General features: G+C 41.2%; 2 protein-coding genes across 3 annotated transcripts in view; one reads left to right on the top strand and one right to left on the bottom strand.

Moving 5' to 3' along the window:
• ano9b (anoctamin 9b) overlaps positions 1-12,067 on the top strand; it is a 69,013-nt gene extending 56,946 nt beyond the window's left edge. For both annotated transcript variants that reach the window (XM_083914245.1, XM_083914246.1), the window contains 11 exons: positions 2,116-2,152; positions 3,137-3,248; positions 4,307-4,361; positions 4,455-4,552; positions 4,679-4,875; positions 6,688-6,840; positions 7,114-7,258; positions 7,350-7,472; positions 7,563-7,656; positions 7,753-7,865; positions 9,763-12,067. In XM_083914245.1, the coding sequence (XP_083770371.1) occupies positions 2,116-2,152; positions 3,137-3,248; positions 4,307-4,361; positions 4,455-4,552; positions 4,679-4,875; positions 6,688-6,840; positions 7,114-7,258; positions 7,350-7,472; positions 7,563-7,656; positions 7,753-7,865; positions 9,763-9,796 (1,161 nt within the window). In that variant the 3' untranslated portion in view covers positions 9,797-12,067. The remainder of the gene's footprint in view (positions 1-2,115; positions 2,153-3,136; positions 3,249-4,306; positions 4,362-4,454; positions 4,553-4,678; positions 4,876-6,687; positions 6,841-7,113; positions 7,259-7,349; positions 7,473-7,562; positions 7,657-7,752; positions 7,866-9,762) is intronic.
• A 2,344-nt stretch (positions 12,068-14,411) lies between these two features.
• LOC310948101 (uncharacterized protein) overlaps positions 14,412-27,698 on the bottom strand; it is a gene marked incomplete at its 5' end in the record, with an annotated part of 60,914 nt that continues 47,627 nt past the window's right edge. Inside the window, 17 exons of the mRNA XM_083915113.1 lie at positions 14,412-14,795; positions 15,605-15,725; positions 15,867-15,906; positions 15,997-16,125; positions 16,240-16,338; positions 17,184-18,704; positions 19,544-19,584; positions 20,205-20,300; positions 22,061-22,229; positions 22,315-22,346; positions 22,462-22,589; positions 22,805-22,874; positions 22,967-23,139; positions 25,629-25,836; positions 26,272-26,455; positions 26,598-26,836; positions 27,122-27,290. Coding sequence (XP_083771239.1) covers positions 14,597-14,795; positions 15,605-15,725; positions 15,867-15,906; positions 15,997-16,125; positions 16,240-16,338; positions 17,184-18,704; positions 19,544-19,584; positions 20,205-20,300; positions 22,061-22,229; positions 22,315-22,346; positions 22,462-22,589; positions 22,805-22,874; positions 22,967-23,139; positions 25,629-25,836; positions 26,272-26,455; positions 26,598-26,836; positions 27,122-27,290 — 3,618 coding nt within the window. The 3' untranslated portion in view covers positions 14,412-14,596. The remainder of the gene's footprint in view (positions 14,796-15,604; positions 15,726-15,866; positions 15,907-15,996; positions 16,126-16,239; positions 16,339-17,183; positions 18,705-19,543; positions 19,585-20,204; positions 20,301-22,060; positions 22,230-22,314; positions 22,347-22,461; positions 22,590-22,804; positions 22,875-22,966; positions 23,140-25,628; positions 25,837-26,271; positions 26,456-26,597; positions 26,837-27,121; positions 27,291-27,698) is intronic.

A 27,698-nucleotide genomic window follows, 5' to 3' on the forward strand; every position in this document is an offset into this window, starting at 1 on the left:
CAACCTGGGGGTCCCGACCCCCCAAGGGGGGCGTCGAAAATCCAGGGGGGGCCGCGAAGCCCTCTTGATTTTAAGGGGTTTAATAATTTTAATGTAATTAAAATGTTAAATAAATGAGTAGGGTAAGCATTTAATTCATATATGTGACAAAATCAACTAAATCCAAGAGCCACATTAAACATTTATTCGGATATTTCAAATTTTAGATAAATGAATAAGTTATAGGCCTATATCACGAGGAACAGAGCGTGTGTGACTTGAACGCCTCACGTGTAGCAGTCGTTGCTAGGCGGAGCTAAGGGAGAGATGGCGAAGCGTCAGGTAGAGGAGACTGCGGAAAATGTCAAAAAGAAAAAGAGGGGCTACCAAGAAAGTTATATTGAGTTTGGCTTCATAGAAGCAATGGATAAAATTAGGGCAGAATGTATATTTTTAATTTTACAATAATTCATTTTATTTATTATATTTCAATATGTTACCTGCTTAAATTCATTTGAGAAAGAAGAACTTGTACTATTAAAAGTACAAGTTTACTATGGTAAAAATATGGGTCCCTTAAGAAAAAGGTTGGGAACCACTGTTCTAGAGCAGTGTACTTAGAACATAGAAATGTGTGAAGGCTACATCCACACTACTAAGATTTCGTTTAAGGACACACATATTTTGCTGCATTGATGCCTTGTGTCCCAACTACTCCGCCATTTCCCAGCCCATAAACCGGTTGTTTTGTACTATAGTTTGAAAACTCATGTCAATTTGCTCACGTTATATGGTTGAATACGGCCGGAGATAAGGGCTGTCGCAGATACCATTTTTTGGAGTACGAATATTAGAATATTCGCTGCCAGAATATTAGCCCTACAGAGCTAAAATGCTTTTGTGTTGAGGGAAACACCATTTTAGAATGAACGTGTGTGTGGCTGTAGCCAGAGTCACAAACAGCTGAGGATATGAGCAGCAGGAGGATAGAAAAGTCATTAACTTAATCATGGACTGTATTTAGAAATAAATCAACTTTCTGGCAACCAGTAAAATTACTGTTTAGTAATTACTCTTCCTTTTTTTTATCTCCAAAACATTTTTACATGCATGCAACCTTTTGCTCTAATGAGCTCACATGACACACATGCAGTGAGAAATGCACTGTGAAGCCCATAAACTAGTGATAGTCAAACAAGGCTTCACGGAGCCTCATGAACCATTAGTTTAGGCGGCTGTGGCTCAGTTGGTTGAACGGTCCAATGTCTGAAGGGTCGGCGGTTCGATCCCCGCCCTGCCCTGTCATGGTCGCTGTGTCCTTGGGCAAGACACTTCACCTACCTTGCCTCGTGTGAATGTGTATGACTGCTGTATGTTTGAGGAGGTGGTCTGAGGGGTCGTAGGCACTGATTAGCAGCCACACTTCCGTCAGTCTGCCCCAGGGCAGCTGTGACTACTATCATAGTTTACCACCACCATGTATGTCTGTGTGAATGAATGGGACCTGGACTCCGAAAGCGCCTTGAGTATTGAGAAAGGTGCTATATAAATCCAATCCATTATTATTATTATTAGTTGTATTTGTTGAGTTCACTAGATGGAGCTGTTGTTTTAAAGAAAAAGGCTCAATGTAATTCAGTGTTTTTTTAACCCTTTGTTGAACAAAGAGCTCCATCTTGCTCAATGAAGCCCCATTTGCCCATCACTACCAAGAGCTCAACCCGCAGCACCGACACAGTATTGATCACAGAACCTGACAAACTTTCTCCATTAAACAAACATAAACAAGTAATAACAGTCTGAGCTGTCTAACCTACATGTCACCAGGTTCTGTATATATGGTATACACCGTATATATTCCATATGGCTCAGCTAACTGGGAATCTTTCATCATAAGAGAATTACATTATCCATTACTTTAGTTTTAGTGCGATTTGTCAGTCATTCTGTGAGCGAGCGTTGACTCTCTACATTTAAACTAACAGGAACATCATCAGACCACTGAGGGAACAGGAAGAACAGCAGCTGTGTGAACACACAGCTTCATGCTCAAATTTAGGTCCACCTGCCAACAATGTAATAACCATGAAACCTCTTATTTCTTTCTATGTCTTCCTTTTCCAACATCACCTGTAGGTCAACAGATGGGTGTCCCTCAAGCTGTGTGACATAGGTGAGAACGAAACAGGGTACTTTATTGAGTTTGTTGTATCAAGTAAAACAAACAAATGCAAGATATACTAGATATAAACATGCTGTCATGTCTGTGGAAGCTGATAATACAACAATTTCTTTTGAATGCTGTTATTTCAATATCACAAGTTTATCTTACCAAAGTAAAAGTCTCACATATATGTATTTCAATGTCACATTACTTTAGATAGATAGATAGATAGATAGATAGATAGATAGATAGATAGATAGATAATTACTTTATTACTTTACTTTTAATTATTTGGTTTACATTATTTTTATTCCACTGTATTCAGTTGTACTAGATTGCTGCAAAGTAGAAACACAGAACGGAACATGGGAACATTTGGAATATCTCTTTAAGAGATACTCTACCCATCTTAAATCCAGGTCTGTGCTATGGGGGCATTGTGTTCAGATGATGCTTGATTTTCAATGTCAAGAATTATTGGTATTTCTTCCCCCAGAATTTGCCCCTTATTAACAAATATTTTGAAAACTAGACTCACACATGTATCATTCTGCTAAATTCAGCAAGTCTGTCACACTCTGGGCCGTTTGAATGCATTTACTATCAGCTTGTTGACCATGGAGATGCGAGTGACGGCTGGCTTGACTGCAGTGCATGACATTCCTACTATAGGAATGTCATGCAATAATGTTATATAATAATTTTCTTGCATTAACGAAATAATGAACTCTTGATCTTAATGGCATCAACTCAGCTTCTGTTCACCATAGTCTTAAAACGATGTCTGGTTGAAATATCCAAACACTTTCTAATGTTGAATTTTGTCATACATTACATGAATAAATTTGTGTGTGTGTGTGTGTGTGTGTGTGTGTGTGTGTGTGTGTGTGTGTGTGTGTGTGTGTGTGTGTGTGTGTGTGTGTGTGTGTGTGTGTGTGCGTGTGTGCGTGTGTGCGTGTGCGCGTGTGTGCGTGTGTGCGCGTGTGTTTTCAGAGAAGACTAACTCATTTGCAGCCACAGAGAGGAACTTCACAGTCAAGATGTTCACCTTCCAGTTCTTCACTCTCTTCTCCTCACTCTTCTATGTGGCCTTCTTCCTGGGCAGGTACTCTGCCTGTCTGTTAGTTTGTCTGTCTGTCCGTCTGTAACCGTCTCTCTGTTTGCTGTCCGTCTGTCTCTCTCAGTCAGTGTGTCTGATAACTGCCTGTCTGTATTTGTGTGGCTCTTATGCCTAATGCCTAGCACTAGTCCAGCTTTAGCCCTGATTTCTATTCACCAACAGTACACAAACTTGAGATCAGAGACAAATGGGCGCTTTTTGTGCAATGTGTGAGCTGTTTAAAGACTTGAGGCAAGAGACTCACCGGTGCCTCGCAGAAACATACCGGATTTCTAGCAGCCAATGAGAGCACTGGACGCAGGTTGAGGGAAACCAGGGAGAAGGGTCTTCTGTATCAATAGGAGCTTTGCTGTATGTGTTGCATTTACAATAAAGACCAAAGTCGTCATTGCACCAGAGGGAAAGACGTTTGAAAAAAAAAGTTTTGTGAACACGTGTCAACGCCAGGCATCAAGCATGATTGCAATCAATTCTTATACCCATTTTCTTGTCTTTCTCAGTTTTATTGCTGCACATCAGCGTTCCAACAACTTGGAGCCATTACAGTGCTTGTTTCTCATGCTATTCTTCATTGCTGCCTCAGGTCAACCAACAATGCATTTTAGCCCACTTCTTGTTTTCCTAGCCAACCGTTAGGCTTCAGTAAACTGCTGTCTGCTGTAAACGGTGAACGCGTCCTATCACGCACAGCATGAGTCTGAACCACAGTTGCGAGTCAGTTGTTTTGGTTGCTGGTTGATTGCGTTTACACTGGAAACGAACCATTCCAGGAATCAATTGGAAGTCAGGCAGGACCACCCTTTCTTGGTTATCTCAGTCTACTTGTTTTGCACCACATCTGAGTGTGATTGCTGTGTTCATATTTGCTCAAATTAACCTAAGTCCTATTATAATGAGTGTACTGTACTGTACTGTACTGTACTGTACTGTACTGTACTGTACTGTACTGTACTGTTGTAAAACTAGAGGAATTCTCTCTAGCCATAAGTTCAGAGGGTTAAAATACTGATTGTTGGTGTGAAGCTAATGTTTTGTTGTCACAGGATAAATGGCCATCCAGGGGACTATGTGCGTATTGCTGGATGGAGACTGGAGGAGGTGAGGGAATACAGTTTTTCATTTTTAGCCATTCATGCAGCATGTCTGCCCCACAGTACTAACCCTAACATGTGTTGTGTGTGTGTGTTGTAGTGCCATCCCAGTGGTTGTTTGACAGACCTTTTCATCCAGATGGCTGTTATCATGCTGCTCAAACAGATTCTCAACAACATCTTTGAGTTCACTGTGCCGTGAGTGTGCTGTGTGTTTGTTCTTGATGAGTTAGTGTCCTACATGATGTCAACTCAGACCTCATTGGAATACACAATGTAAACATGTCAGACTTTGCATTTAAGTGAAAATGTTGTGTTTTCCAGCTGGTTAAAGAGCTGTCTGAGCAGAAACACTACAAAGAAGCTGCAGAGGAAGTGCGGTCACTGTTACAGGAAGGCCTGTCGGGATGAACATGGACGTGTTGAACCATGTGACATCTGCAAACTTCGGGACTGGCTGTCAAATTACCACCTGGCCAATACGGACGCTTTCAGTCTGTTTAATGAGTTCCTGGAGATGGGTAGGTCTAGAGTCCCTCCCTGACCCTCACACCTGAAAACCTGAGTCCCCACAGTACCTGCCAGCACTAGAGTTAGGGTTAGTTGTTATTAGGGTTAGGTTGGGATAGGGACAGACTCGATCCCAGAAGTGTAGTGCATGCTGCACAGACACAAGTAACAGTAGGTATAAAACTCTTCATAAAGAGGCTGGGCAATAGCCCCTTCTCTACTTCCCTACTTTTACCCCTGTTACTTGCCCTTGCTTGGACCACACCCATCTTGTAGGATCATAAATTCAGAGTAGAGTGGTGCTCCCAGCAGACCGTTCCAGCAAAATCCACTTCATACTGTCATTATGTCTCACTCTGCAGTATAAAACTGTGACATGAAGGTAAACACTTTACTGTCATTCTGTCTCACTCTGCAGTATAAAACTCTGACATGAAGGTAAACACTTTACTGTCATTCTGTCTCACTCTGCAGTATAAAACTCTGACATGAAGGTAAACACTTTACTGTCATTCTGTCTCACTCTGCAGTATAAAACTCTGACTTGTAGAGAGGAAGTATTAACTTTGGTCCGGTTTTCAGTTTTCAGAAGTGTTACACAACCAGGCCCAAGTACCAAAAAAATATGGAAATAGGATAAATTGCATTGCAACTCATAAAAGGATTTATAACACAGAAGCATTAGGGCTATAAAATCTCCTGGTAGACGGCTGTGATGTCTTTGGACTTGATAAAACACAGTGGACCCAGAATCATCACAGACTGGAAACTTCACAATGGACTTTAAGAAACTTGGATTCTGTGCATCTGCAATTCTTCATCCAGACTCGTGAACCTTGATTTCCATATGAAATTTAAAAAAGTATGTTCATCTGAAAAGAGGTCTTTGGACCACTGAGCCTCGGTCTGGTTCTTTTTCTCCTTAGCCACCCTGTTAAGGAGTGGCTTGACACTAAGTATGTGTCACGTGTGGCTCATTTTCTGGAGACTGTTGCTCTTGATGCTCTGACTCCAGCCTCAGTCCTTGTGAAGCTCGCCCAGGTTCTTGAATGGGCTTTGCTTGATGATCTTGTCAAGGCTGTGGTCATCTCTGTTGCTTGTGCACCTTTTCTTACCACACTTTTCCCTTCCAGTCAACTTTCCATGAATATGCTTTGATACCGCAGTCAAAAAACAGCCAGATCAGCAGTGATCTTCTGTGTCTTCCCCTCCTTGTGGGGGGTGTCAGTGAATGTCTTCTGGACAACTGTCACGTCAGCAATCTCCCCCATGATTATGGTTGTGTGTAATGAACCAGAGTGACAGATTCATGGTACTTAAACTGTGATTTACTTAAACTCCAAATGGAATATTCTATAATTTGAGATACATTTTTCTTACTTTTTCACGGTTGGCTGTAATTATTCAAATTAAATTTTAAAAAATGCTTGAAACTTTTTAGTTTGCATGTAATGAGTCTAGAACATATACAATTTTCACATTCTGAAATGTCTGATAAAAAATATTGAATTTGTTTCTGATATTCTAATTTGTGAGATACATCTGTACTCTTGTGTCTTAATATTAATCAAATCTACTTTAAATTCACAATGTTTGATATCTAAAAAACAACCATACATACTGTTTGCTGTTTATTGTTTATCCTAAATGATTGAATGTGTTGTGACTGTTGTAGGTAAAAATCACGTTTCTCAATTTGTTGGCCTCATAATGAACTCATAATTTTTACACCAGAAGATTGCAAAGGTAATAATGCATCTGTAATGAAAGTGCTGAAAATAATAACAATTCCATGTTACTAACATACTGTCCACGCCCTCCAGTGGTCCAGTTCAGTTTCACCACCATATTTGTGGCAGCGTTCCCCCTCGCCCCCCTGCTGGCTCTCATTAATAATGTCTTTGAAATCCGTTTGGATGCCATCAAGATGGTCCGCCTGGAGCGGCGGCTGGTTCCGAGGAAGACTAACGACATTGGTGAGCTGTGTGTCTGTTGATGTACGAGTCAAAAGTTACTGTGTAGAAAGGGCTGCTATAGTACAACATACAGTACATTTCACATCACTGAATCATTTTGAGAACATAACGGTGGCTTTCAGAAGTCTAAGCCAACCAAAATACCAGAACTCATTGAAGAACATTTCAATATAAGTGCTCCACAGGAGACTTTCAACATGTGCAACAGTGCTGCTGTAACAGTCACATACTGTATGTGTTTTTGTGTGTAACAGTGGTGTGTTCTTTCTGCAGGTGTGTGGACAAAGGTGTTGGAGGTCATCGGTGTGTTAGCAGTGATTGCTAATGGGCTGGTCATTGGAGTCTCTTCAGATTTCATTCCACGTCTCGTCTACCGTTACCGTTATGGCCCCTGTGCGAATGGAACCACAGAGACACAGTCAGTCATGCCACAGCTGGTAGAAACATCTGATAACACATCAGCAGACTGTGTTGTGTCTTATCATGATTGTTTTGTGCTCTTGTTGCAGCTGCATGCAGGGCTACATTAATGACACTCTGTCCACGGCTTTTTTGACACACCCAGCAGTTCGACAGGACTTTCGTCCAAAACAGATGGTCACAGACACCGGCTTCAACGTCACACAGTGCAGGTGAGAAGACCTAACTCTTACTATGCTCGGTCTAATCGTAACAGAAGTCACAGATCTGATAAACAGGACAAATTGTGCGTGTGCGTGCAGCTACAGAGATTACCGGAGTGATGAAGACTACACTCTGACTTCTCAGTTCTGGTTGGTTTTGGCTGTGCGGTTTGCCTTCGTCATCTTGTTTGAGGTTTGTACTCCAGATTTCAGTTCCACAGTGTTGACCATTTGAACTAAAGCTGGCACTTAAATGGTTTCTGTGTGTGTCTTATGTGTGATTCTGCAGCATGTTGTGGTAGTGTGTAAGTTTATTGCGGCCTGGTTCGTCCCCAACAACCCCATTCATGTGAAGAATGATCGGCTGCACGACAAATTGGCTCGACTGAAGGAGGAGCTACGGTGAGTTAACTGTACCGCAGTCTGTAACGGTTTGACTGTCTGGTCCAGACTGAAATATCTCAATAACTATTGGACGGATTGTAATAAAATGTGTTTCCTTATTCATGTTCCCCTTGGGATGAATTGTAATTACGTGATCCTCTAACTTTTCACCTAACCCTATCAACAGGTCAACAATTTAGTGTGTCCAATATTTTGATTTATGACCACATAAAAACAATGACAGTCCCATCAGCCTCAGCTGTACTTTGTGTTTACTGATTATCAGCAAATGTTAGCATGTTAACATGCTAAACTAATGTGGTGAACATTGCTTTATTACCTGTCAAATAGTAGCATTATGACAGTGAGCATGTTAACAAGACAACCACTATGTACTATTTTACATAGCTCATGTCTATAGCCTATCGTTTTATTTAAAATATTATTCAAATAAATGTCATAAACCTAGTGATGTTGGGTTCAAACCTGCTCACTCGACACAGCATCGATCTCATGGAGCGGGAGTGTTGAGAGACAGTTTCAAGTTTGCTTTACCACGTCTACAATCATATGACCACTGCGAGCGAGGCCTCGTTACGTCACATCACATTGTATATACAGTGGAGATCAAAATTAGAGAACAACTAATAAATACTTGATTTATTCGGAAATAGTTATTTTTTACTGTTCATAATTTGTTAGCATATCCTCTGTGTCTAAACCACTGCTGTACTAGCATGTTTTTTTAAATAATCAAGGCACTTCAACAAAAACCTTTATTTAGTAAAAAAAAACAGTGATCAAAATTATAGAACAGTAACCATTGCGTCAGAAGAGAAGATTTCAACAATGTTTTCTTCTCTAGGATACAAAAATGAACAGGAAGTGTAGAGTCCCCAGCTTTTACTGTTTTTATAATATTTATTAAATACAAGTACAAAGCCGTGTTTGACAGGCAACGTTGAGGTTGTTCAGGTCTTTTCTTCTGAAGCAGTTCTGACACAGTCAGCAGATGTCACTCTTTAGACTATATGACATTCTCAGAAGCAGTGTGTCATTCATGACAGCTGTATCAATTTGGTTCACTGCTTCATGAAGCTTGGGTTTCACTATCACTACATAAACCACTGTAACACTAAACACCATTCATTTTTTACATCTTTGTGATCTCCTCGTTAAACCAACTGACAGTTTTACCTTTTTACAAAACCACAAACAATATTACAGTCTCACAGTGACACAGTGTGGCTCTCCTTAAAGGTTCTCTTTGTCACTTTAAAAAAACCTTGTTATTAGTGATACTAGTCGTTGTTAGAGAACTGCAGTCAGCCCCCACTGGGGGAAAAGGGTTTTGTTGTAGCACCACAACAGAGTCTACACATGATGTTGACCTTCATTACACACACTCTGCAGCACCCAGCAGCCCGCAAACCTTCAGCCAGCCTAAGCCCCAGCACTATTGGTCTGATCCTGAAACGCCCTGTGCCCCCCTCCCCGCTGGAGCAGCAAACTAGTGAACTGCTGCTGTTACAGGGTTAGGAGTAGGTCCATCTCCGGGCTGCCGCTGCAGAATGTATAACGTTAGATATTAGAGGACTCCATTTAGCTAGCTAGTACTGTTGGCTGTAGTAGGTGAGCTGTAGAGAGGCGAGAGACTCAGGAGTGTGTAAAATGTCACATCCTTTGGAATTTCCCAGAACATCTGCCCTGACACCTTTACAGAGCAGTCAGATTACAGGCTGTTACAGGAAACCAAAAAATCAGTGAAGGTCTCAACTTTCAAGATGTGTAACAACCTGTTCACCCATTGGCAATAAAATGATTAATGATGATTAATAAATATAAAAGATTACACACATGACCTTTAAAGTCTTCTGCTTAACCTAAAATGTGTCCGTTTTTGTTCTTATTTCAGTGAAATAAAACGCAGCAAAACAACAGATGTGTGACCCCAGATCTGCCTCCACTCATGAGTCCTGATGGCTGAGGTGTCAAAGGGAACAATGGCATCTTCTTTTTATAACTTATATTGCTCTTGGAACATAAGACTGGACTGTACTAAACTGTAATGTTGTGGGAGGTTTATGTGCCGGTCCTGACCTCCCTGGGGCCCTTAGCAAAATTTTGCGTAGGGGGCCCTCATTCCTGACCGTGTGAGCCATGAAGACCATTTGCTTTTGCCACACAGCTAACACCTGACACCCCAGTGTTCCCACTACTTCACCTTGGTCTGTGTCAACAGCTGAAAATGGCTGTACTGCAGGGTCTGTGTGTATATAAATCAAAAGTCATTGTCAATCCATTACTTTCTATCTTCTTGAATGAAGCATTAGTTGTAACTTTTACAAAGACTAGATTATCATTGTCATGTTTTTCAATAATGTGCAAATGATTTATCAAAACCACATCTCAAAAATAATAACATTAGGCCAATCTCTCACTATTTTCACTCAAAAGAAATAATATCAGAATCCCAATTTTGTTGTAATTATTTTAGAAATGATAGATGCATATAGCCTATATTAAAAGCTATTATGGGTTATCATTCTATATTCAATTCAATTCAATTTTATTTATAGTGCCAAATCATAACAAAAGTTATCTCAGGACACTTTACAGAGTAGGCATAGACCCAACAATTCCCCGTAGAGTACGGTGGGAATGAAAAACTTCCCTATAACAGGCAGGAACGTCGGACAGACCCAGCTCTGTGGAGGACGGACATCTGTCTTGACCGGTTGGGGAGGAAGAAAAGGAGAGAGAAAGACAGAGACAGACACACTTCCAGAGATGCAAGCAGCCAAAGAGTAACAGTAACTATAATAATATCTGTAGTAATGTGAATAGGACCTATATGTATAATAGTAGGAACAGGCACATCTAAGGTGACAGAATATGAAAATGATAATAATTATGACAAACATTATCAATGATGAGTAGGGGCAATAGCAGCTACGATACAGCAAGACATACCACCGATGGTGTTTTTATGGCTACAAATTTTGTAATTTATAAGACTAGTGACAGTATAAATGACTAATAGTTATAAAAGTAGCAGGAAGCGTCAGGCAGCACCACCATCAGCAGAGACCTACACACAGGACCATGGCAGCAGGCACCACAGTACATTCTATTTTATCTATAATGTAGCTTGATTCTTTAGCCCACTACCTGACTGTTGCTATGGCAACAATGGGCAGTCCACCTTAGTTAAGCTTAATCTTCCAAACAACAATAAGCCATAAAATTACAATTTGGCATTTTTGAACCAACTTCATGACAAGTACCAACAGTGATCTACCTTAGGACCTGAACCGATGTGGTGTGTCACAAGTTCTAAGGTTCACGAGTAGTGTGGTTATGTTTTCTGATCTGCAGTTTATAAACACCATAAAATGTATTTCACTCGCACTTTTGTCAGGCACAAAGCACAGAACACTGCCCTGAAGGAACGTTAGCAGGTGAGCAAGTAAGACTCAGAGAGACCAAGAAATGCACACAAGACACACAAGAAGAGATTCACTGCAAGCTGACGTTAGCATCAACTAAACGTTAGGCTATTATTATCTGTTGACATTAGATTTGGAGAAAAGAGAGCACAAGGTTGATAGGCTGGCGTCCTGTCCAGGGTGTACCCCGCCTCACACCCGATGTCAGCTGGGATCGGAGAAGAGATTGAAGATGGATGGATGATGGAGAACACAAGTTTACCTGACTGCTCTTGCACAAGTTCATTCTCATCTTGTTTTTTCTTTCTTTTTTCATATCCTGAAGGATAATTCTGCTTCATGCTCTCATCAAATTATAGCCACATGTATTTGACCGATCCGTAACCTCTGACACCCACTTTGGCATGACAGGACAGGGAGGAGGGGCCCTCCCTAATTTGCCCTACCAGCTTGCATAGTGTGCAGACCGGCTCTGTGTGTCAGCGTATCATTGCACTTTTATTACTCCTGCTGACATGACACCACATAACCATCACACTTCATGTAACAAAACAGCTTACAGTTATGTGATGTTTTTATATTAAAGTGAAATAAAATAGTATATTATTGTCATTTAATGTTAATAGGTCATTGTTCAAGAAGATGGGTCACATTGAATGTTTTTAGTTAGACAAAAGGTCCGTCTCAGTACCCACACTTAAATTCTTGTGTTCATGCACTGCCAAGTAGCAGACAGGTTTTTCTCTGTCTGTTTTCTCCTTATGCCACCTGAGAGCTCAGTGTATCCCGAAATGCACCGTGGTCACTGCTCCACATCCGTTCAGCTGTTGGTGGTAGGGCACCTATGGGCTGTAGCTGAAGATCACGACATGTTGGATTTAGACTGAATGTTACTTATGTTCAAACACTGCACAGTTATAACAGAACCTTGGTCGTCACAACCTGTACTGATGGTTTTCACGTCTTGTGAAAAATCTGATCTTAATGAGACTAATATGATATTTTATATTTATTATGACAGTGTCACATATAAAATATAATTCATAATATTTTATCAGTAATACTTAAAACTGTACACTGTATATAAAGATGGACAGTGCATCAAAATGTCCTAAATTCGGGCCCTGCCATGTTGTAATTTTGGAGCCAGAGTGATCGGGTGGTGGAGTCCTGTGCATACACCCACCTGACCAATTGTGAGTCAATCACAGCTATCAATCATTCCATTTCATCCCATCTTTATAGCATCAATAACAAATTAAATTCAAACGTATGAGGAAAAACTAACTAACAAACATCTGCATGATAGTATCTGCCTAAAATGACAGAAACCTTCTTTAGGAAAATAGTATTTTTCTTTTTTAGGATTATTTTTTGGCAGTTTTCATTACAGTAGATAGGACAGACAGGAATGGGGTGAGACCTGCAGCCCTTTGCTGAGTCAAACCAACTTCCATTGAGCCTCTTTACATGGGGCGACTGTTCTAACCACTCAGCCACCAGCCGCCCCAGGAAAATTGTATTTGAGGTGTACTTTGACGTTTTAGTTTGGTCAATGTCCCATCTGCTAACATGGAGGGGGCGTCATCATCTGCTGCATCAACATGTTTTGGCTTCAGGGAGCTATCAAGCCAACCATCTTTATTAACAGTCTATCTTAAAACTGTCAGACAGAAACCATCAAAATAATATGACATTATGTCTCTTATGTATAGTAAACCTATAGTTGAATGTCTTTATTCAGTATATGTTTCCTCTTAGTGCTTATAAGTGTTTTTTTACTGTCATCTTTTTGTAAAGAATACTGTAAGGACAATTCTATATATCCGTTCAAACAAGGCATATGAGCTCCACTGAAACATGTATTTAGGAGAGCCGCGTGTCCTTAGGACAGTATTTCTGTCTGTTCCACAGTAGATGTCACATGTGGCTGTCCATAAATACTGTAAATAACCATCTCCAGTAAGTCCAGTAACTACCATCTGTTGAGTTATTAATGTCTGGGTCTTCAATCACATGCACATAGCACACTGCTTCCTGCAGGGGTAACGCCCACGCCCCTACATGCACTGTGCATTACTCCATCACATGGAAAGACTATTTCTAGAACCCTGGACTATTGAGGCAACATTTTTGAGCCCAGAGCACAAGACTATTGAAGCCACATTTAAGCCTGTGTACTACAGAAAGTGAAGTAAGTCACTCACTCATCTTCAACCGCTTATCCGGGGTTGGGTCCCGAGGGCAGCAGCCGCTAAACAAAATGTTTATATTTATATTTGGGCATGATACAGTTCGTTTAAATTATCCAAAATATCCAGTTAATTCCCATAAATTCCCATGGAAGGTTTCCAATTTGGAATATTTCCAAAATTCCCTAGCTTAACTGGAAAACTTCTGGAAAGTGTCTGCCCCTTTGCAACCCTAGTATTCAAGGCTGCACATCTCCCTTTCCTTTGTGACCTGGAGATGTGTTGTCACACAGCCAGTCTGACTGTTTCCCTGCAGTCAACACTATAGAAAACGGATCTTATCAAACTGTATTTTAATATCCAAACTAAAGACAATGATTTATGGTTTTGTATGATAAGCTTATTTACTTATGCTTCACATCTTTTCTTGCCATTTGTCTGCTTTAATCTAGAGAATAATGAGCCAAAAATAAAGGGGAAAAAAAATCTATATTTAATGGACTATAAAAGTGTCTCTTGCTCTCTCATTTCACTTTGCCTTAATGCTGTTAGCATGTGTGACAGGAATTACAATTAACAAGTTTTGGGGTTTAAAACACGGGACACATTCTTTATCTCCTCATGATGCAAAAGTTTTCTTTATATTTGCATTCTGCAACAGATCAAGTTTTTCCTTGTTGGAGGATTTCAGCCAGCTCAATTCTTGTGGAGGGCTCGCTGAGGGACTGATCTACGCTGCCAATGTGATGAACTTTGGCAAAATTTTGTTTTGCTCCCGCTCTGCCACCGGTTTTTCCTCTTTTCGTTGTGAATTATCGTTTTTCCTCTATCTAAGTGAGCAAGCTTCCGTCACTGAGGCCTCTAAAGTGTTTGTATGAATCATTTCCCAGGGATCAATAACAACATCCATACAAGTGTTCAAATTGCTGAAATATAATTTTATTTATCATCCAAGAAAGAAAGTTTACATCACAGAAGTATATTGTGACACTGAAAAAGAGCACATGTTGAGCTATAAATAATAAAACTTGACAAGAATAAGAAGATCTAAGGTTAAGTCTTGCATAGTTTTCAGGTTTCAGTTCAGTGTAGAGCCATTAGTAAATGATCAGCGTCTCCTGCGGCGTTGTGGGATGGATGTCCCAGGCACACACTCTGCTCTGCTGCAGCCGCACGTCTCCACTACAGTGTAGGTGTGCTGGACCTTGGAGCCATTGGCGCAGGTCAGCTCCACCTGCTTCTTACTGGTGTTGGCCTCTCGGCAACACTCACACTCGTGCATCATTGTGTTTGCTGCTGCAGAATATCTGTACACACACACACACACACACACACACACACACGCTCTTATCTTTTCCATTGATTACAACAACTCCTTCAACAGCAATGTAGAGCATAAAGGGTTATGCCTTATTTTCTCATCCTGTGGTCAAAATCCTGTTTTAATGTCCCCATTCATGTATTTTTTATTGTGCTGACATGGTGCTTATTGCTAATAAGAATTCCCCAACAGCAAAATGCTTCACTCTGGCCACCTAATCTAGCAAAGAGCAGTACAACTTTCAAAATATGGCAAGACAGTAAAATGTGCCAAAAGTGTTGGTGAGCATTCCTATGTGTTAAATAATGTTTTAATTTATTATTTATATTGTTAGGCACTGCAGTGGGTATCAGGCAATGCCATCACACATGTACTGTACTATGCCCTCTGATAGGTGACACCAATACTGTCTGATTATATGTTGTGTTAAAGAGTGTGCAGTGCTGCTGACTGCCACTTTTCACACAAACTGAGAAAACTCACTCTTTAATTCCACTTGAGTGTCACAGTCATCATGCTCTCAGTACTTGTCCATTCATCCCGCCTCTGCCCGGCTTAGCCTGCCAGACCATGCAATCAGTCTCACTCTACTCGGTGTACTACTGAACGCCGGAGGAAGTCTTTTCTTCCGGCGGCCATCAAACTTTATAATTCATCTCACTATCTCTATTTGTTCTGTGTGTTTTGTGCTGCAATTGGGTCCATACATCACCCGTTACATTAAGCGAACTGAACTTCAAATCGCAGTAAAAACATATTAAGTTGAAGTTCCAGTTTAGTGGTAAATTGACTCACTTTGACGAGCTTCCACAGTGTCCAGCGCAGGATGTCATGTTGATTGGCCGCGCGCTCTTACAGTCATCCACCTCGATGATGGCCAGCTCACTCTGGACCTCACAGATGCTGCGCTTCTTGCCTGGAACACATAGCAACTGTTAGGTTCTAACATTTACACAGGTACAGATGATACACAGATTTGTCCTCCAAAGCCAACTTTTCATACCTGAAACCAATTTAAGAATTTTATGATTTTAAATACTGGAGTCCACAAACTTACAGGTTTTGCAGCATCCAGTAGCCTCAGTTGTCTCTGTGCCCTGGATGATAAAAAGACACATGTCATGTTGTGGTTTAGAAAGTTGTGTGTGTGTGTGTGTAGTTCGGAGGTTAGCGTTCGATAAACTCACAGGTTCACAGTCCAAGGGGTTAAAGTGAGGACAAGTTGTCTTGGTCTCCTTGGTAACAAACTGCCCATTGATCTTCTCACACGTATATTCCACACACTTGTCATTAGGGGGTACATAAGTGCTGCCGACCTGTCCAACAGAGTAGAAGCTCAGTCAGATATTCAACAGAGATATTCCTATAATTCTTACTGTATATACCAACACAACTTTTTTTTCTGTATTGGAGAAAGCTGTAGTACTGACCTCAATGATACGCGTTGTGTTTTCAGGTGTGGTGAAAATACAGCTCCTCTGAACACATTGCCCGCAGCATTTTTTCGGAACAGTCTCATATTCATAACCCTAGAGACAGAGTAAGGGAGAGAGAAAGACACAGAGCTAGGATAAAATAAACTCCTTTTGTAAGAAAATTATATGATGTGTCCTATTCTTTGGCATCCATATTTTCATAAAGATGCTATCTAGATTAGAATATCGGCAATAAGATGTCTTTTTTTTTTGATTTTGAAAAGTGCAAAACTACATTATACTGCATACTACTACATTGTACTGAGTTCTTCTCATTTTTCCTCCAACACATTTAGATACATGACTCCAGTGCAACAAGTAAGGGCTAATGTAGAGTGAGACGGTCATTATTGGAAATGGATCTGCATCACCCTGTAGTAGTTTCATTTGCAATAATGACCTGCTCGCACTAGACCATCCCACTGATTACACAACTATTTAGTAAAAAAAAAATAAAAATCAATAATTTGATACAAAATATTGATTTAAAAAAATTTTTTTTTTGACTGACTTTAAATTTATTGGACTTCTCTTTCAGATTGATGGACACCTTCCTTTCAGATCAGAAGTATGTCCATAGCAGCAGTCTGCTATATAGGAATAGAAATTCCAAAGTTGACCAATAACAATGGAGTATTCAACAAAGCTGTGTAATTACTAACACAAGGTGTGTGTGTGTGTGTGTGTGTGTGTGTGTGTGTGTGTGTGTGTGTGTGTGTGTGTGTGTGTGTGTGTGTGTGTGTGTGTGTGTGTGTGTGTGTGTGTGTGTGTGTGTGTGTGTGTGTGTGTGTGTGTGTGTGTGTGTGTGTGTGTGTGTGTGTGTGTGTGTGTGTGTGTGTGTGTGTGAGAGTGTGTGTGAGTGTGTGTGTGTGTGTGTGTGTGTGTGTGTGTGTACTTACTTCAGAGCAGTTTGTTTTGCAGACAATAGGTTTGCAGGTAATAATGTTCAGCTTGGTGATGGGATCCATTTTTGGGCCACAGTAACACTCCTGGCAAGGCCCAGGCTTTAAAGACTCCTCTGATATAGGGCCCGATGGTCCTGCTGTTGTCCCAGATGGTTGACCCGGCCCTGATGGTCCTGCTGTTGTTCCTGACGGTTGTCCAGGCCCTGATGGTCCTGCTGTTGTCCCTGACGGTTGTCCAGGCCCTGATGGTCCTGCTGTTGTTCCTGACGGTTGTCCAGGCCCTGATGGTCCTGCTGTTGTTCCTGACGGTTGTCCAGGCCCTGATGGTCCTGCTGTTGTCCCTGACGGTTGTCCAGGCCCTGATGGTCCTGCTGTTGTCCCTGACGGTTGTCCAGGCCCTGATGGTCCTGCTGTTGTCCCCGATGGTTGTCCAGGCCCTGATGGTCCTGCTGTTGTTCCTGACGGTTGTCCAGGCCCTGATGGTCCTGCTGTTGTTCCAGATGGTTGTCCCGGGCCTGATGGTCCTGCTGTTGATACTGATGGTTGTCCCGGGCCTGATGGTCCTGCAGTTGTTCCAGATGGTTGTCCCGGGCCTGATGGTCCTGCAGTTGTTCCAGATGGTTGTCCCGGGCCTGATGGTCCTGCTGTTGTCCCTGATGGTTGTCCCGGGCCTGATGGTCCTGCTGTTGTTCCAGATGGTTGACCCGGGCCTGATGGTCCTGCTGTTGTTCCAGATGGTTGTCCCGGGCCTGATGGTCCTGCTGTTGTTTCAGATGGTTGACCCGGGCCTGATGGTCCTGCTGTTGTTCCAGATGGTTGTCCCGGGCCTGATGGTCCTGCTGTTGTTTCAGATGGTTGTCCCGGGCCTGATGGTCCTGCTGTTGTTCCAAATGGTTGACCCGGGCCTGATGGTCCTGCTGTTGTTCCAGATGGTTGTCCCGGGCCTGATGGTCCTGCTGTTGTTCCAGATGGTTGACCCGGGCCTGATGGTCCTGCTGTTGTTTCAGATGGTTGACCCGGGCCTGATGGTCCTGCTGTTGTTCCAGATGGTTGTCCCGGGCCTGATGGTCCTGCTGTTGTTTCAGATGGTTGACCCGGGCCTGATGGTCCAGCTGTTGTTCCAGATGGTTGACCCGGGCCTGATGGTCCTGCTGTTGTTCCAGAGGATTGACCCGGGCCTGATGGTCCTACTGTTGTTCCAGATGGTTGTCCCGGGCCTGATGGTCCTGCTGTTGTTCCAGATGGTTGTCCCGGGCCTGATGGTCCTGCTGTTGTTCCAAATGGTTGACCCGGGCCTGATGGTCCTGCTGTTGTTCCAGATGGTTGACCCGGACCTGATGGTCCTGCTGTTGTTTCAGATGGTTGACCCGGGCCTGATGGTCCAGCTGTTGTTACTGATGGTTGACCCGGGCCTGATGGTCCTGCTGTTGTTTCAGATGGTTGACCCGGGCCTGATGGTCCTGTCGTTGTTGATGGTGGCTCTGATGTTTCTTTTGTTGGTATCTTGCTGCCAGGCTGTAGAATACACGTTGATCAATACTTTACTCTCAAACATCAATTCAGTATTTGAATTAAGCTTACACACCTGTACTTAAGGTAATTTCTTCTGGTTGTGGTCTGTTTAATCTACACACTGAGTAACAGACATGTTATACTAAAGGACTGGTAACTCATTCCATGGAAAGTTTTGGTGACCTACCTCATCATTAGTGCTTGGTGGAGCGAATAGTAAAACAAATGTTTATTCTGGTAAGTGACAGCTGTGGCCTGTTCTAATAAGCCATGCTAATTTGGTTAAGTTGCTTTCTGATGTATCAGGGAAAATTACATGATTGACATACAGGTTACCATGTCACCACTTGAACTTGCATAATTAGATTGCTCATATAGGTGCTAAAAAATGCCCCCTTCCCAGTTCCTGCAATCAGTGTAAGCATTGTTTACATTTACTATATTTATGAATTTACAAACCACCTCACAAACCACCTTTTCAAGTGGTCTGGATACACTTGTTTAGTACACAGTTTGAATGACAAAAGCAGCATAGCAGAGTAAGTTTGAACTTGACCAAACAGTTATAAAGTTAAAGCACCCTTAAATTGCTGTGGATTATTATTATTATTATTATTATTATTATTATTATTATTATTATTATTATTATTATTACTATATTCTCACTGTGATATAAAATGGAATGTTGTGTGACTGTTCAAGTTGGAGCTTTGTGGAACACTGGCTTTTATTCTAGTACCTGTACTTTATGCTCTGTCTGGGTCTGTATTTGAATCCCCCTACCTGTTGTACCTAAACTCTGAGAGGTATACTGATCTATCTAGTGTTGACTGTGTCCTTACCTCATACTCAGTCATGTCATAGACACATACACCTTTAGGAACTGCAAAAACAAACAAAGTCATGAGTTAGGTTAACACTGATACTAGGTGATTAGATAAGTAATGTAAATGTGTGCTAAGCTAGGCTCATTTACTGTATGTCTAACCTGGATGCACACAACAATATTTATCTTCTATTAGTGTATTCAGATGAGACGGTAAACAAGTGGTATTGATTTATATAACCCCTTAATATGAGAAACAATTGTTGCAGAGTTTATTTTTCTAACAATAATAATTTTTCAAACAATAATTTGTCAACATATATTAAAATGTTTAAATGAATGTTCTTCCTTTTCAGACTAAATTAGGGATGGAACATTAACAATATTAGATATCGGGGTTCGATAATGACTCTGTCATTGGTGACAATAGCATCATCAGAATGTGAAAACAATAACCAATCAACTTTTTGCACAGTTCTGCAATATTCCCAAGCATGTAGGCCTACATTTGCAAAACATTCATGAGAAATGTACATCATACAGTATGGTGCTTTTGACTTGTAAAAACAACTTTAACACAGGAAGAAGAATATAAATTGTACATCCGGACATACACACGTTAATTACATGTTATACATTAGCAGGTAACATTATGTTGCTAGATTAGAGTCACATACCACACTCGTAGGATTGGCAGCAGGGGCCCTGTGTGACGTTGAGTTGGAAGCCCAGCGAGCAGGTGATAAGAGGGGGACACAGGTTTACCTTGCACTCTGAAGACAAAAGAGTGGGATATTAAGCAATGTTACACGAGAGGGTGTCCTTTACCATGATTGTTGGCATGGCAGTTATGCGGCCAGGACAGAGGCAGGAGACAACAAAATAAAATATAGGATCAAAATGTATTCATATTGTGGGGCAGTTCGCTCTCAAAATAAAACAATCTTTGTGAATATTATCTCTGTATCCATTGAAACGTGATAAACTAGTCCCAGATGAACTTTGTTTTTTAGAGATTGTAACTGAATAAATACCACACATAAACACAAACTGCTTCGCTAGCTCAATCTTGTTGAGATCTGCTTAAGCTTAGCTGCTTAAATTCTTTTTCCATGGACAGATTTAGCTTCTAGGTCTGTGAACATGTAGTGTTAGCTTAGGCTAAAGATATCACTCTGTAACCACTGTGTCACCAACCCAGCTGATGATCTAAATATTTCAATAACAGAGCATAGTAAAAAATAAGACTCACCAATCACTTTATAAATATGTTGAAATATTCTGCGTATACAGCAGTTAAGTTCAAGTTACTACACTGTGGTTCGTGATTTATATTCATGAATAACAATGTTTCAAAAACATCCCCCTCTCCTTTTCACAAGTCTCAGCCTGTGTGTATTTTTATGAGAATTACTGAATAATTTGCTGTTTCATATCCTAACAACCCATTATTTGAAGGCAGCTTTTTGCTCATGATCTTTTCAGGTCGTTGTCCAAGTTACCTTTGAAATAAAATTTAAAAAAAAAGGAATCAGATATATTCCTTTATTAAATGTCATCTTCCAGTGTGCTTGGGCCTATAAATATCTATTAGCTACACATTATATATTCAAGGATTGTGACTAGTGTTTTTCTATACATTTAAGATCATAAATGAACACATTAAAATAGTATCCTATAATGTCATATTTTGAGTGATGAACACGTGATGTGCTGTCATGCTGATTTGAGCATGTTTCAAATGTCTAGTTGACCAATAATAATTTTGGCGGATCTACTTGCTGTATAATTATAATATGTGAATGTGGAGATTTGCCTTTGATAACAATAACTTATTAAAGAACCATTTCGGCAGTTCTGTTAGTGGCAGGTTCTGCAGAGACCAGGAAGTCACTTTTCTTACTCACATCGACACATTCACACCTGGAGGCTGGCTGATCTAGTAACCGAGCACCTCCTCTGTAGCAGCTGGGGATTAAAGGCCTACCCATAATGTAGGATAAAAAGCAGAGGATGTTTAGTGTCATGATGACATATCGCAAGCTTATTTTACTATACATAAAATAATTCAAACCACTGGCTGCTGGAAAAACCTCTAAGTTTGCTTTGGAAAGCAGCCAGCAGTAATGCATCGTATATATCAGCATCATATACTGTATTATATGTATTTTAAAGGGCCCAACAGTTACTGCTGTATTTTTCCAACATCTACCCATAAAATGAGCATAGTTCAGACAGGCCACAAAATCCAGCCCAGCTCATATCCCAGCTACCTCTTGTTTGATCTACGTTTAAGTATACAGAGCAACCAGTCACCTCTTCGGTTTCCCGAGCAATGTCTTGTTTTTTAGGAGAATTCTGAAAGCAGCAGAAAGGCAAAGCAGAGTGCACTCTAATATCTGTTTTATTTATCGCAAGTTGTATCATTATCGAGATATTCATCAATTTTATTGAAATATTTATTCATATTTTCCTCAAATCGTGCAGCCCTGATCAATAGAACCATGTGTAGTTCAGTGACACTACAACTTACCACAGGTCTGTGTTGTGCAGCAGTCATCTGTCTTGTTGACCAGCTGCTGGCCCGGTGCACTGCAGTTGGGGGTCTGTACTATTGGGCATGCAGTCTTCTTACACACGACACTCATGGTGTCCTTGTCACACTCACAGATGTTGCAGCCACTTGTCCATGTTTGTCCGGGCTGATAAAGAGAAGGGCGCCAGTTCAGACACGCAGCTCAGGCTCTGCTAGTGTACATGAATATATGGGACAGGCAGAGTTCTCACCTCTTTGGGTTTTCCATCAGGTCCAACACAATCTGGAATTCAAACAGAAACAAGTGTTCGTAGACTTGAAGGTGTGCTTCGAACGAATGCTTTTGAGAAAAAAATATCCTATGAGACAGTTAAGTATTCTTCAGGATCTCCTCTTACCGCAGGCACTGGAGGTAACACATTTGTCAATGACAGTGTTGAATAAGATGGTGCCATTAGGACAGAAACAGCCCTCCTTAGTGTTGTAAGTGGATGCCTCATCTCCTGCATGAAACTTTTTGTTGTATCTGATGTCAAAAGGGAATTATTGGTTATTACACGGGTGAATATTTTGATGGATTGTCACACAACATGGCTCAAAATTGGTCCATCCTTCTGACAACAAACAAAACTACTCCACTTGGGACAGAATAAACATCATATCGTTCATGACAGCGGGAATCTGAGCGTGTGAATTAGGGCACAGAACCAAAAAAAATCATATTGCTGACACATTCTTTACCTGTCATTGCATGTAGGCTCTACAGTGGGACCACAGGCCATGTACACCTTGTTGCTTGGACACTTGTGCTCTGTAAGATGGAGATATACTTATGTACACATTTTCAGAACTCCAAGAAAAAACTCTATTATTATACGCTATTGACTATACAGTATATCTTACCACACTGCCCATTGGTTGCATTCCTCCAGTCAATACATACTCCTGCATTAGAGCACTCAGTGGCATAGGCCTCCAGGGTGGAGCAGGTGTCATTGCAACCGTTGCAAATGTCATTTTGACAGGAGGTCACATATGGTCCCGGGGGTATGATTGTGTTGCATGGTTCAAAAACACTAGAGGGAACATACAAGTCAGACAGGATGTCAGGAAAAGTAATCAGAAGATGCAATGGAAAGAAAAATAAAGATACCTGCAAAGTTCCCACATTGTTTCCCCCTTCTTCCTCAACTTCACATATTGATCCCTTGTACCTCAGTATGTTTTTTGCAGTATTTGGTAATATTATAAGCTAAGCTATAGGCTGTGATGAAAAATATCCAATCATACACACACACACACACACACACACACACACACACACACACACACACACACACACACACACACACACACACACTTAAAAAAACATAAATTATTGAACTGCTGCCAAAACTGCTAATATCAGTTTAAGCCTTTGGGGTGTATTAGCTGACAGATCCTGTCAGGATTCTTTGTACTACCTTACCATCCAGGATATCTCTCAAAATTAACCAATATGGATATGATTATATCAGTGAATCATTATGCTTGACCGTCTCATGCCACAGTGAGCAGCCATAGGTCTACCTTTAGCCAAAATTGCCGTTCTACTTTTTAGGGTCTACATTTGCTAATAAATCGAGCAGTTTTGCATCAAAAACTGCCTATTTTACCGCATGTCATAATGCCCTAACATTTTAGGACACTGAGAAAAACTCTGAATAGAATTGCGCCGAAACTTTAATGTAGTTGTGATTGCAAGCTAAAAGGATAGATGCATAATTATCTAAACAAAAAGGTACTTTACAATATGTGGAACTGTAGCTTAAAGCAATACATGAGGCTAAGACAGTTCATATAATAATACACTTTATTTGTATTGTACTTATCTAAACAAGGTCATGAAAAACAACACAAAAATGACATATCAGAAATCAAATGGACTTGTACTTGTATAGCATCTTTCTAGTCTAGACTACTCAAGGCGCTTTCATACTACTTGTCACATTCACCCATTCACACAGACATTCTCACAGATGGCGGTGGACATCTACATACCATCTAATCAACCATTCGCACCACATTCACACACCCATGCGCAGCACGGGGAGCAATTCGGGGTTCAATGTCTTGCCCAAGGACACTTCGACATGTGGACCAGGGGAGCTGGGGATCTAACCGCCGATCTCTCGAATTGAGTATGACCCACTCCAACACTGATTCACAGCCGCCCCCAGAAGGATTTTCTATAAAAATATTTTTTCAGCAATGATTTAAAAACAGGTAATGTGCTGGCAAGCCTAGTCTCCTCAGGTAGAGAGTTCCAGAGCATGGGGGCCGTGATGGCAAAAGCCCAGTCACCCTTCGTCACTAGCCTTGACATAGGGACAGCTAACAAAGGTAGGATTAAGGATCTCAGGATACAACTTGGAGTGCAATTTAACTGGGGGTCAGACCATGTTGAGCCTTAAACGATGTTAAAAGTGGCTCAGTGGTAGAGCGAGTCATCCTTCATCAACAAGTTGCTGCTTTCTCCTGTCCACATGTCAGAATGTCCTTGGGTAAAACAATGAACCCCGAATCACCTAGCATATTTACCTTCATTTAACTAGCAACCAATGGGGGGAAGCAAGAATTAGGGTGATATGGGAGCTACGATTGGTCTAGTTAGGGCGCACTCACACTGTCCGTCCTATCGTGCCCCGTGCTTTAGGGTACTTGTCCCCCCCCTCCATCTCCCCCCGCGGCCCAGGCCGTTTGTACTCGCACGGCCTGGGCCTCGCGCGAATGCTTCTTGCCTGTCTATACGTCATCACGCCGTAACACGTCACACGCATTGATTCACGTCATCGCAATGCGTCGCTTTGTTTACAAATCTTTCCATAGACCTCAGAGTTTTTGTGCTTCTTGTCGACTGTTTTTGACTCTTTTCATCTGACCAAATCTGCAGTAAACACTCCACCTCCGCATCACACCAACATGAACCTTTCGCCGCCATTGTTTTAAATGTCCGCGCATGGTCTGTCCTTCTTTTTTCTATGTCCGAACAGAAGCACATAAAATGACGTCAGAACCGCCGTAGGCCTCGTGCTCGTGCTCGTACATGTGCGGACGCTCGTGCTCGCACATGTGCAAACATGCTTTACAAAAGCCCACCTCTCCCAAACAGTCCGTGGCGCGTTGCGGTTGTACTCACACTGGTCAAACAAACTAGGCTTTACCCGTAAAACCTGTTTGGGCACGATACGGATGGACAGTGTGAGTGCGACCTTAAAATTCAAGCAGTAGCATTCTACTCTACTTGAAGATGATCCAATGCGGATTGACTAAAGGCAAGTGAAACGTGCTTTGCAATAGTCTAGGTGCGAAAACACAAAGGTGTGAAAGTCTTTCTAAGTCAGGAAAAGACAGAGCTGATTAAATTTTGATATTGTTTCTGGGGTGGAAGTATCAGGATTTAACAAGATTGTTGACATGTGGTTTGAAGTTCAGCTGAGAATCGAATGATACCTTGATTTCTAAATGTAGATTTTAAATTGGTTGCCAATAAAGAAGTTTTTCAATATTTTGTTGTTCCCCTCACCTGCTTGTTAGAAGATCACAAATGGCAGGTTTGCAATAGGGTTTCGTTGTTGTGGATGGGGTGGTCACTGGTGCTTTGGTAGTTGGTGGGCTTGTGGGGATGACGCAGGGTGTACCCGGGACATGCCACTGGCTTGCAGAGTCTGAGCAGCTTTCCAACTGGCCATTTGGAGAACGACAGTCGTTGGGCTGGGAGTTGTCACAAGTCCCTGTAAAATAAGTGGTAAAAGGAAGAAGCCAGAGCATTGGTGCCCATGCAATTATAAGCCATATCAACACACTTTTTTAGAATAAGACATTTGAATAGGAAAGTGTTCTTGCATGAGGCCCATCGTCTCTTTGACTCTCAGCACTAGTGCTCAGCTGTACATATTAGTTTTCTCCTGTTTCTTAGAAATTATGAAGAATGTTCCTGTTCTGTGGATCACTGCTGATGTTCCAGATCTGTAAATTGTTGTACACACTATTCTTCAGAATTTGAAACATTATCCTATCCTACAGTAACTGTGGGCTGCCAATGACAATGAAAAAGCCCTCTTGTTTCAATTTGCATTTAATTTAGGCTAAATTTTTTAACCCATTGATTTAGCCCAACTAAGTCTCGCTAAATAGGGTTAGGTTAGGGAAGTGTTCTGCTTACTCACCACACTGTCCCTCAGTGTTCCCACCAAAGAGGGAATAGGGAATGTCAATGCTGAATGAGGAGCCTCTATAGACCACTTTTGTGTCTATCTCCGGTATCTCTAATGTGATCACCATATCTGTGCTAGTAAGGTTTAGGACAGAGTTTACGTAGGCCGGATAGATCCGTTTCTGATTCACATACACCTGTAGGACAAGGAGACAAAACACATTAGATAAGACTGTGACTGAGCACAGCAGCATTTCTAACTGTACCATGAACCACACCACTTTGATTGACAAGTCAACCATTATATTTTCAAAATAATTAAGGAAGTGAGTTGCTTACCACATTAGTTTCTTCTCCTGAAATAGTCAACTGAGTCAATTCTACTGTGTAGGATCCGTATGTTATAGTGAGAGCCTTGGGACACACTGTGCTGCCACAGTCAACATTTTTAACTATAATATTCAGGTTATATTTGGTAATTATCTCTTTGACCAGGTAGTAAGAGCAGTTTTCATAGAAATTGTACGATCTTCCATCAAATGTCTTGTAGTGGGATCCAGACCACACACTGCACACACCTACAGAATAACAAGAACCATGCATGGAAATAATAAGTTACAACTGCAAAAGCCAGAAAACACAATTAATTCCACCAAGAAGGCTATGTTTTCATATTGGCAATTCATATCTACCACAAATCTATGAAAACCCCAGGACACATTTGCGTAACACCATTTTTTAAGTAAATCCTTCCCTCCATGTTTATGGTGCCATTTATCACAGGAGTCTTAGCACACTGACAAAAGATCTTCTGCTGCATATTCAAGTCAAAACTGTATTGAAAGGTTACATTTTCAACTTACATTCACATTCGTAATGGAAGCAGCATCCATCATCATCATAGACTTTGACAGCATTGCGTCCATTGGCACAGACAGGTTGTTCTGTGGGACAGGGAGTAGGTGTCTCTGTGACCTTGCCATTGATGCAAATAGCTGTGGTGCAGTTTCCTGCCTTCCAGGATGTTCCATTCTGGATGGGTATTGAGAAGCAGTAAGTAATACAGGAAACCATAGCTTAACACCATAGCAGTTCAAATATTGTGGCCAAAGCAGATGATGACTCTTTAAAAGTTGAATTCACATTTCTGGATATGTTCCTACAGTCTTGTATCTGTTCTCTGTGTAACATTGCATGATTTTAGTTGGTATCACAATAACAATCAGGAGTCAACCATTTCCATAGTGCCATATATAAAATGAAATTAGAATTCAAAATGTGGTCTAGTATTTTGCATGTTTTCAAAGTTTGAATCATTTGACTGTTTACATGCAGAAAGAATAATTGACAATCTGGTAAAGAAATATTGGCCTCCACATGTAGGCGTGTTCCTGGTTCCAAAGCAGCTACTGGTAAAATAATTGCTCAAAGTCTTTTGAA

Source organism: Echiichthys vipera, assembly GCF_963691815.1.
Source record: "Echiichthys vipera genome assembly, chromosome: 1".
In the NCBI taxonomy this organism is placed as follows: Eukaryota; Metazoa; Chordata; class Actinopteri; order Perciformes; family Trachinidae; genus Echiichthys; species Echiichthys vipera.